General features: G+C 50.4%; 1 protein-coding gene across 2 annotated transcripts in view; it reads left to right on the plus strand.

Moving 5' to 3' along the window:
- ELOVL5 (ELOVL fatty acid elongase 5) overlaps positions 1-10,050 on the plus strand; it is an 82,427-nt gene extending 72,377 nt beyond the window's left edge. For both annotated transcript variants that reach the window (XM_045294891.1, XM_004696352.2), the window contains exons 4-8: positions 2,289-2,366; positions 3,139-3,310; positions 4,519-4,643; positions 6,480-6,614; positions 8,108-10,050. In XM_045294891.1, the coding sequence (XP_045150826.1) occupies positions 2,289-2,366; positions 3,139-3,310; positions 4,519-4,643; positions 6,480-6,614; positions 8,108-8,251 (654 nt within the window). In that variant the 3' untranslated portion in view covers positions 8,252-10,050. The remainder of the gene's footprint in view (positions 1-2,288; positions 2,367-3,138; positions 3,311-4,518; positions 4,644-6,479; positions 6,615-8,107) is intronic.
- The last annotated feature ends 1,050 nt before the right edge of the window (positions 10,051-11,100 follow it).

The following is an 11,100-nucleotide window of genomic DNA, read 5'->3' on the forward strand; positions in this document are numbered from 1 at the left end:
GCTTCTGTCCTTTCTCAAGGCACTCTCTGATGCAGCCAGGAGAGAACAGAGCTGACACTAGCGGTTCAAGCCTTAGCTGCCTCTGAACCACCAGGAGGGCTTGAGAAAACAGAGGCTGCTGGGCCTCAGGCCCAGAGTTTCTGAATCAGTCAGTCCGCCTGTGGTTGGTGATGGTGATGGTGATGCTGGCCCTGACTCCTAGGATCCCATGGACAATAGAGCAAAGCACGACCACGGTCTGTTTGTTCCCATGAACTAACTGGTCTGGACTGGGAATCGCACTCGGAGAACCATTGCTTTAAACCACTACCAGTGGCCAGTGCTTTGTGCCAGCTACTGGGATGAAATCCAGCACCAGGCAGGACTCCTCAGAGTTCTCCCAGGCAGCACCACTGGGCTGTCAAGGGGAAGTGCAGGGAGCTGAAGAGCAGCACCGAGCATCGAACCCATGGAGTTTCTCCGGAGCAGAGTGGAGGCTAATACCAAGTGCTCTGCCATCAGTCTGTTTCAGCTCAGCGACCCACTCGGCACAGTAGAATTGCTCAGTGGGTGTCCGAGCTGAAATCTAGACAGGAGCAGACAGCAACCTCTTCGCCCACAGAGGGGCTGGTAGGTTTGAAGAGCCAACCTCTGGCTTAGCAGCCCAATTCCCCTGCCCCGCTCCTGATTGGAAAGGCCTGGCATCTGCTTTGTCACCTGCTCTCCACTGGCCACTGAGGGTGCCCCTTTCAGTCTGGGAACCTGCTGGCTTATGGAAAACTCAGTTTCTTAAGGCATCTTAAAGCCTCGGAGACAGACAGCTTGGGAGGTTTGTCTGGTTGGATGTCTTTCCTCCCCCCTTTGACCCTGTCCTCGAGGTATGCCCTGGGGGCACCACGGTTTAACCGCTCAGCTACTAACCAGCTGTCATCCGTGTGCTCTGAGGCAAAAAGATGCGGCAGTCTGCTTCTGTAATAGCGACAACAAGGAGGCAGTTGTATACGTTGGCAACAACTGGGTGGGGCTGCTAGCTGCCGGGGATTACACAAACAGCGCTCTGGGGATGATCTGTTATACTTCAGATCTGGGTTCTGACCTCTGCTCTGCCCTGCTGGCACCTGGGGCCTCGGTTCCATCATCTGGGAAATTGAAGGCTGCTGTGTCCATGGCAGCTGTGTTCCTAATAGCCCAAAGGTGGGTAAGCCAGGGTCCACATTGGATGGATGGCTAGGGTGAAGTGTGGCACATCGTGCAACAGAGGAGTTTTCACTCCTCCAAAGGAAGGAAGCAGACTCTGATGGCCTTTAACTTGGGTGAACTTTGGAAGCATCCCACCGAGTGACATAAGCAAGACAGAGCAGGGCACATACGACACAGCACCACTTTCTGTGGTGTTCAGAACAGGCCCGTGCTTGGAGCCAGACAGTACCATAGAGGTTACCGGGGCTGGAAGAATGGATGGAATGAGCGGATACAGCTTCATGAGGACAGCGTTTGAGCTGACAGGAAAGTTCTGGAAATAGTAGTGGTGACCCAGTGGTTTGGGCTGTACAATATTTGTGAATGTGCTGAAGGTACAAATGATTTGTATCCTTAGAACGGTTCGTATGGTACATTTTGTGTTCATGTATATTTTATCACAACTTTATATTTTTTTTATCAAGGGCTACACAGAAACTAAAAGACTGCACTGCCTCAGACCCCCACCCCCACCCAGCGGCCTCTTCCTCAGGGTTTGCTTGCAGCTCACAGACACACACACACCCTTCAACATAGACCTCACGGCCATCCCAGGAACAGAGCAGCCCCCCAGTCCCTTCAGGCTTTAAGGAAGCTATATTGTGAAGCATTTTGTGTTCAACTGAGTTTCCGGACCAGTTTGAAAATCAGGGCTTGACTCAGGTTGGAAATGAGTATAACAGTGGCAGCCGGAGGCACAAGACAGCTGTGGCCCTGTGGCTGTGGGGGCTTAGTTCGGGTTTCAGGTCGGCAAGTTACATTGTGTTTGACCCAAGGAGATGGTTGAGAAGTCTGCAAAGAGGCCGAGTGGTAAAGGATGGCCTCTAACCTCAGGCAGCCAGGAGTGACCCTGAACTTTCCCACTGACTCTGTAACCACGTGCATCTCTTGTGAGGCGGGGCTCTGACCCTTCAACTGTCCCCTTCTCTTGACACATCCCTGTCCTTTTGTTTTCTCAGAGCAAACGCTCTTCTGCATAGCCCAGGGTAGACGTTTTCAGGTTCCACCGTTTATGCAAGTCTTCACACGGCTCTGATATGTTGCTGAATGGCTTCTTGCTTGTCTTGCAGTTAGTGACAGGAGTGTGGGAAGGCAGATACAACTTCTTCTGTCAGGGGACGCGCAGTGCAGGAGAATCAGACATGAAGGTATTGTGCCTCCCCCAACCCCCTTAGTAGTATGTACTATGTTTGTGTTTTTCAAAATGAAAATGTATAAAAGTAGCCCATTACCTCATTGCCCAGATAATCTGTGGGTCTTAAAAAAGCACTAATAGTAAAAGCATGGTTTGAAAATAAATACATGAAAGGTATAAAATGAAAAGTTAAGCTTCCCTCTCTGCAGAAGCACTTTCTGGGGAGGGGAGACCGCATGCATTGGCCGGGATACTGCTGCAGTTACATAAGTCAGTTCATAGACCAGGTCCTAAAACTTTACATCGGTCTGTTCAGTGCCCTCTGGGCGCTGGTGTTAGAGGTAGTATCTGCTCTCCAGTCTCAGTGGAGTGCCTTGGGTCTTGTGTTTCCAGAAGGCTGGCAGGAAGTGCCCAGTCAGGGGACAGCTTTTCAACATGCTTGTCAGGTAGCTGGCACGGGAAGCTCCGCTCCCTTTCTTCTGTGCCCTGTGTTGTGTCCGAGGGCCCATGCCAGTCCCCAGAGGCAAAAGCGCCCTTTTGGCGGCTTTCCTGAATCAAAGACCCACAAGCCACTTCCAGGGGCAGAAGGCAGACTTCTGGGTGCTGAACCGTAGGCCTCTTGTGTCTGCGCAGTCTAGGAAGGTAGCTAGGGCCCGGGGGACCAGCCTTGTTTTCCCTGCACACCTGTCCAGGGTGTGCAGCTGAAGAACATCAGGATGTCTGCTTTCGGATCGAACTTGGGGCTGTTAAGTTAGGAAAACTAAGTCTCTGACCCCTCTCCCCAGATCATCCATGTGCTCTGGTGGTACTACTTCTCCAAGCTCATCGAGTTCATGGACACCTTCTTCTTCATCTTACGCAAGAACAACCACCAGGTCACGGTCCTGCACGTGTACCACCATGCCTCCATGCTGAACATCTGGTGGTTTGTGATGAACTGGGTGCCCTGCGGCCACTGTGAGTATGAGTGGGGAGGGCAGGGGTGAATCAACTGAAGCTCAAGCCATTCAGAGAAGGTGTGTTTCTGTAGATGTTACTAAGTCAGGCGGCTGAACTTGAACTTGGCCCCAGCCACTCACAGTGATCTTTCATGTGGTCGGTGCAGATCAGGAAGTTGTCAACACCCTTTTTCTAATTGAGTAAAACCCGAATTGGCCAGATTCGGGAGATCACAAATGCCCAGCTTGGAAGGCATCTTTTAAAATGTGGATAATGTTCTCTGCCTCAGAGGTTAGCTGTTCCTGAGTGAGTTCTGATCCTTCTTCTTGTGAGGTTTGGCAGGGAGGGTGGGCTCCCACCATTGTGGGGTGGGTGCCAGGGAACAAAGCTGGCTGTGTGGCATAGCTGCCCTTTCTAGGGGAAGTAGCTGCGGGTACCTTCGTAGAGTCAGGGCATCGACCTTCCGGACGCCTGCAGCCTGACAGTAGCACTCGCCCGCTGGCCCTGAGAGAGTGGGTGTGGCCACCTACGATCATAGCCAAGACTGGGATTCTTTCCCTGACCCCAGCCTTGTACCCATGGCCTTGGCTGCGTGCGGAAAAGCCAGATGGCTTTTTGTAGTTGTATGCTGTGAGGCCCAGGGGACAGAGACTCTAAAAAAGGAACCTAGCAGTCCTGATGGGAGTTTGAAAATCATGAGATGCAATGGCTCCTTCCCCCTGTGGGACTGGCCTCTGCTCAGGGCACAGCCTCGGCACCGATGTCCTGGGAGTAATTGGGAGGTGACGTCAAAGGCTTCTCCGAGCCTCGACACATTTATGGAGACATGGTGTCCACCAGCTGTCCCAAGCCTTCACAACAACACGTGAGATATTTGGGCATGTAAGCAAAGGCAGCCACCTCCGGACATTGGTTAGGGGGGCTGGAGGCAGAGCCTGTAGGTGCCAGAAGCAGGCAGCTGGGGGCAGCAACTCCTGTGTTCACTCTGGGACCCTGACAGTTCTGCTGACCCTGTGCTTAGAGCATCCTTAGGGCAGCCTGCCCAAGTGGAAATTGCTTCCTGATGACACATGCCCGCAGTGCTCGCTGCTTCAGGGCCTGCCAACCCCTGTTCAAAAAAAAGGTCTCTTCACTATATAGATACAATTTTTTTAACCTTAATTTTTTTTTCCTGCTTGTCATGCATAAAACCCTCACATGACCTCTCCTCCCCCCTGTCCCTGCAGCGTACTTTGGTGCCACACTGAATAGCTTCATCCACGTCCTCATGTATTCCTACTATGGTCTGTCGTCCGTGCCTTCCATGCGTCCGTACCTCTGGTGGAAGAAGTACATCACTCAGGGGCAGCTGGTGAGTGACTCGTCCCCTTTCTGGGAGACGCGGACCTCTTCCTTAGGATGCTCTTGCTTCCTCCTCCTATTGTTCACCAGCCTCTAAGACAGCGGTTCTCAACCTGTGGGTCACAACCCCTTTGGGACTCGAACGGCCCTTCCACAGGGGTCGCCCAATTCATAACAGTAGTAAAATTACAGTGATGAAGTAGCAATGAAAATAATTTTATGGTTGTGGGCTCACCACAACATGAGGATCTGTATTCAAGGGTCAAGGCATGAGGAAGGTTGAGAACCGCTGATAAGAGGTATCTTTCCCACATCTGCTCATGGAGTCCAATTATGGAGTCAAATTAGAAGTAGACAGAGCCAGGAATTGTCCTTTTTAATTAACGGAGAGAACTGTGCCCAGGGACACACAGCTGGTCAGACAGCGCACTGGACCTGACTCACTTCCTGCAAGGGCAGTTCCTTGGTCCTTTTGTGTACATGGAGACGTGTTGTTTGTGGTGTGTGTGTCCAGTTATAATGTACAACTCAAGGGTAAAAATGTGTTATTCTGTGTTCCAAGAATTTTAGAAGGAGTGGTGAAGTCACCTGAGTCCAGGTCCTTAAAGCGTATACGGCAGCCCTTCCCACTCGGTCAGCTGCTAGCCCACCGAGGTTGTTTGTCATCCCCCCTTCCTCCTCTCTTCTCCCCAGAAGTCTTGGGGGAAGCATTGACTTAGCCCCTCCCCTCATTCATTCATAACTACGAATGTATTGATACTGCTGTCACTCTGCCACACTGGCGTTGATTGTCCTGAGAGACGTCGCGCTGATCAGTAAGCTATTGATGTAGATACTGTTCCAGTCTCCTGCCTCTCGTCTAGGTGGGCTGTCTCACGGGGACACTGAGGCAGTAGAAACCCTCGGGCCCGGCCTCCCTCATTATTAATGTCTCTACACTATAACTGTGGAGTTGGGCCCCCAAGCCTGTCGTGCATCTTCACTGTTTAAAAGCACAGTCTGAGGACATCACATGAGTTTCTTCCGCGCGTGGCTCTTCGTCTTCACCTCTTTGCCAGCTGTCTGTTAACCTGTCCACCACCCGTGATGACGGATAATCGTACTAGTAGCCTGGTCACACCTGAGGGGAAGGAGGCAGAGTGATTGATAGCCCACGGCTGTGGTTCTGGCAGAGCCGAATTTCAAAAGACCAGACAAGACATGAGCTTCCCACGGAACTCGGTACTTGAGGTCACAACCATGGTGTTCACATTTCCTTTAAGGGCTTTTCCTAGTTATTTCCCAACCCGGAGCACGAGCCTTGAAAGAGCAGCGGAAAGCAGTTCTTCACCGGGTCAGCCACAGTGGGCTGAGCCCGGCCCTGTGGAGATGCTCCCTCAGGTAGCGCTTCCTCCAAGAATGCCTGTCCTGGTTTCCTCCGCAGGGATGAACGTGGTTTAAATCTAGCCTTCAGTCTTGAGCAGGGCAAAGAGTGCACAGGTGAGGAATGACAAGTGTGTGGTGCGGCTGCTTCCTGCGGCGGCGACATCTCTCATATCCTTTAAACATACACCCCACATCCGCCGTTCCCCCTTGAAAACAGCCAAGTGAAAGCCTGGCGTCTTCTCTACCCCGGGTCCCTGAATTGTACGGGCGACGGTGCAAGTATCAGTGGGTTCACGTTGGGTGCTGGAGCTGGTGGTGGCTTGTGGGGGGTAGAAATGTGTCCACCTGAAACAAGCACCCACACGCCCCTGTGATGAATGAATGCAGCGTGTGCCGTTTGCGAGATGACGTCTTCACCCAGACTGGCGGGGAGGCCTTGTCCCACTGCCCCGCTCAGATGTCCCCCTCTGTGTGTCTCCAGCTCCAGTTCGTGCTGACCATCATCCAGACCAGCTGCGGGGTCATCTGGCCTTGCTCCTTCCCTCTGGGTTGGTTGTACTTCCAGATCGGCTACATGATTTCTCTCATTGTGCTCTTCACCAACTTCTACATTCAGGTAAGGCACACGAGGCTCTGCTGGTGAGTGACTGGGGCTGTCTGGGCCCACTGTGCTCACCATTCGCTCACAGGCCAGGTGGAGCCAGGCTGTGTCCAGTGGAGTTTCAGGAACCGGTCAGCCCCTGCCTCTGAGGAGCTGGCAGCCACGGTGGAAGACTTTCAGATCTGCCTCAGACACGGACTGTTCTAGATGCTTAGTTAGGGAGTCGTCTCGGGACTTCTGTGGCAAAGGCATAGCTGCTGAGCAGGAAATCCTGCCTTCTTGTTTGGCCTAAAGCAGTGGTCTGAGGTGGCTTTCATTCACCCAGAAGCCCTCAGCCCCACTGCTGCTGCTTGATGTGTGGGAGGCCTCCGCTCATAGAGGGCCCGAGCAGGATGGATGACCTCTGAAGGAAGCTGACCCCTCTGCCTTGCTATGAGTCATCTGCCCCTGCCACCTCCAGATGGTGGGTGTGCTGTTCGCTGTCCACTCCCCAGCTAGGCCTAGTGGCTGCACTGCCTGCTGTGGGACAGGAACAGAGGGAGAGGGCCTGGGTCCCGAGGCCATAAGCCCAGTTAAGTCAGGCAGCCACCTGGAGACTTCCCTCTGTGCCCACTGGCCCTTCACCCACGCGCACTGCTGTGTGGCATGCTTCGCTTGAGTTCCTATGCTGCTGCCCTGCTGTTGAGATCATGCTGCAATTCAGCAGCCATTTCTAACCACCCTCGGAGCCTCCCCCAGGTACCTAGGACGTTACCGGGCAGGGCCCGCGGAAGAGAGAGTGAAGGCACACATCTTCTAACTACAGCGAGCACTGTGTGCACACGGCTGCTGGGCCTCCGGTCAGGCAGAGATTTCGATGACAAGCAAATGACCTGGGTGTCGAGAAAGGTGCTACCAAATGGGGGAAACCAATTTCGTCCCAGGGCCTGTTCTCACCATCTGCATCGCCGGCTGCTGACAAGCTAGAGGGAAGCATAAGTTGAAATTCCTAGTTTGCTTCTTAAAATCGTATTTCCATTAAGCCTCTAGGGACTGAACCTCAAACCCCACAGATAGAAGAGTCATTGAAGCTAGTCATTGAAGAAACAAACGAAAACAAACAGGATTTTAAATTACGGTGGCATCTAGACTTTGAGGAGCCCTGGAAGTTGGATGAGCCTCCGAAACGATTGCCTCTAATAATGATTTGTTTTCAGATAATCTTTACGTTCAACCAAAACTATCCCCTAAAGCCGTCTTAAAACCACGCAGGAGCTCAGCTCGCTTGGGAGTGTAGGACACTGAACTTGAGCATGGGGTTCTGTTGAAGACCTGCGTCAGCCAGGACACCAGCCGCCTGCAAGATGAGCTGGCCAGTGTCCGAGACGAGGGGAGGAGCCACTCTAGGGGGACGCGGGGAATGGAAAGTGTAGAAACCGTTGAATCCGTCTCTCTTATGCGGTGGAAGGAGTGGGGGGGTGAAGGTGCCATCCCCGCCTCTCATCTCCCCTTCTTCGCATTCTCTGCAGACTTATAACAAGAAGGGGACCTCACGGAGGAGAGAGCCCCTGAAGGACCACCAGAACGGGGCCGTGGCCGCTGTGAACGGACACGCCGACAGCTTCTCCCCGCTGGGAAACCACGTAAAGCCACGGAAGCAGCGCAAGGACTGAAGACCCAGGCGGCAAGGCTGCGAACCGCGTGTCTGATTGTGAGCACAATGCGTTGTGCCCCCACGCTCGTTAACCGCTGCTGTTCCTAGTCGGCCTACAATAGTGAGATTCATGTAGGCCTCCTTCATCAGTTCCAGACCCCCTAGACGAGGTCTACCGATTATTCCAGTAGGCATACGATTTTTAATATTTCTGGGCTCGCATCCCTGCGCTACACTGTGGAGAAGGAAGGGAGTGTTATCGTAGTATTTGACACTGCTGTTGCCTTATTAGTTTTAACATGATAGGTGCTGAATTGTGGTTCACAATTTACAAACACTGTAATCCAAACTCCCCTTTTGTCCCCCCTCCTTTTTTTAACTTGTAGGTCATGCACGTGATTGTAAATGTGTGTACAATGTTGTTACCATAGAGAAACACACATGCCTTAAAAATCTACAAAAGCGGGGCCCAAAGCTTATTCGTTAAAATTAGGGAAGGTGTCCAGTTTTTAGCCATTTTGTAAAAAAAAACTATAGCTCGGCTCAGAAAATTCAAAGTCTGGCATTTGTGAAACAACAAGCGCGTGATGCGAAATTTCCAGCGGCCTGCATGTGGGCAAGCAGAAATGGTGCCAGGGGGTTTGTAACACTGGCTTTGAAGTCAAGCAAGGCTCCAACCCAGCGACACAGTCAGTATAACTTTTTAACAGATCTTATTTTTTTATTTTGAGTGCCACTCTTAATAATGTAAAAAAAAAAGGTTAAAAATAAAGGTTGAAGGGGACTCTAAACTAGTCTTGATGATGAAGCTTTAAAATATATATATTCTTTGTCTTCGAGACTTTAGGTGTAGCCGGGTAACTAGGCTGTGTTTAATTTCTGAAGCACTAAGTGTTTTTATTCAGGAAGCCAAGCCCATTTTACTTTTCCAAGTGTGAGAGAGGATGCGTACTGGTCGAAGGTGATGCTTGGATGCGTGTTACTTCGATAGCCTTAGTGATGAAGAGAGAGGAAGTGGTTGCCAGGGTCCAAATATCAGCTTGTTTCTGTACTGCTGTCTGTCTTGACACAAACTTCCAGTTGAAATGTGCCTAGCTTACCCAAACGGATTTGACGGGGTGGGGAGAAGGATGTTAGAATGTGTAAGGTAAAATTAAACAGATAGTCACAGCGTGTAAGAACTGGGAAATTGGATGGATATAATTTGTCTAATGTAATTTAATTGCAATTTTAGTTTGGTTTTTTTTCCTGCTTAAAATCTAAAGACTGTGTAGAACTGCCTGTTTATAAATAACATACTGCTTATAGTAAAGTCATGCCTCACACACACGAGGCAGGGGTTAAACAGATTTAAAAAAAAACTATTCTGTGTGTCATTTTACAGTGTTGGGATTTCGCCTTTGATTACCTTTACTGAAAAAGCATACATTGAACCACTCAAATGACATCTTAGAAGTCATTGACAATGCATAAACTAGCTGTTGGTTTGATGTGTATGTAAATATCAGTTTACCATGCTTTAATTTTGCACATTCATATTACAGAGAGCCACTTGGTTCCCTTATTAGTCTTGTGGGTTTTCTGTTTAGAAGGAGTCACAACATCTGTTTACATTTACCTTATCAGCCCTGAATTGTGTATATTTGTAAATGTATGTCTTCACTCCTAGGTACTAGTTTGCCAATGAGCTTGCATCTGTCGATTCAGAGACTGTAACATTCAATAGTGCTGTTAAAGTGTGCTTAGCTCATCTGGGTATACCCACACTGTTACATAATGTCCAAACATTAATCATTAAAACATTTTTGATGATCTGTTCTTGGTGTATTACATCTTCTATGGGCTACCAATCCTAAAGGTCTGGGGACAAAAATCTACTTCTGGCAACTCTGGAAGTCAATCAAATAAATGTCAATAGTTGGGTCTAAAGGCCACAAGGAAGGGGGTGCATTATTGAAAGATAATGGCATCTTCTCTCAAACGTCCTGTAGCCCGTGGGACTGCTCAAGGGGCGCACATGAGCAAGCCACAGCTGGGCGTGGGGGAGGCTCCGCCCGCTCATTTCCCCTGAGCGACTGCTCAAGGGGCGCACATGAGCAAGCCACAGCTGGGCGTGGGGGAGGCTCCGCCCGCTCATTTCCCCTGAGCACATCCTTCACTGCTCTAAACACAATCCTAGCATCTGTCCTCATCCTGGCTGTTAACTTCCTGAGATCTAGGCCTAGACCAAGGGTCGGCACAGCTTTTCTGTAAAGAGCCATTTGGTAAATATCCATATTTGATGGGCCATGTGGTCTCTGGCAGTTGTTCAACTCTGCCACGTGACATGTAAAAATAGCTGCAGACAGTATGTAAATGAATATCGATTTGACATTTGTGCTTGTGTGACAATAAAGCTTTATGTGTAACGGGAGGCAGACCTCCGAAATTAGAAGGTCCCACTTTGCTCCATCGCTAATGTCAGATCACATCCCAGATTCGGGCCCTTCCCAGTCCACCTCCGTCTGTCATGGGCCCATCCCTCCTCCTACCCCCTGGTCTTCATCCCACATGGTCCCTTAAAATGGAAATACATGAATTTGTCCATATCTTTAAATTAGTTCCACTGAAACGACATTTCCTCTTTGAGATGTTATCCAAAAAGTGCAAAGCATTGTTGGAGGTTTGAGGTGAATCATTAATCATACCCTGTGTCCCCCTCTTAAGTCGGGGATGAGGGGGTTACTTTTAAAAATAAGATGCAAAGATGAGACCGATGGAAATCAGAATAGCACAGTCCCTGATAGAACATGCTGGATTAGTGGGCCTGGTACCCCCACGGCACCAATGACCTGGTTCCAGGGCTGTCACATTGACTGCCACTGTTAG

The sequence above is a fragment of the Echinops telfairi genome, unplaced genomic scaffold, assembly GCF_000313985.2.
Source record: "Echinops telfairi isolate 266 unplaced genomic scaffold, ASM31398v2 ScPeMD7_3533;HRSCAF=4204_1, whole genome shotgun sequence".
NCBI lineage: Eukaryota > Metazoa > Chordata > Mammalia > Afrosoricida > Tenrecidae > Echinops > Echinops telfairi.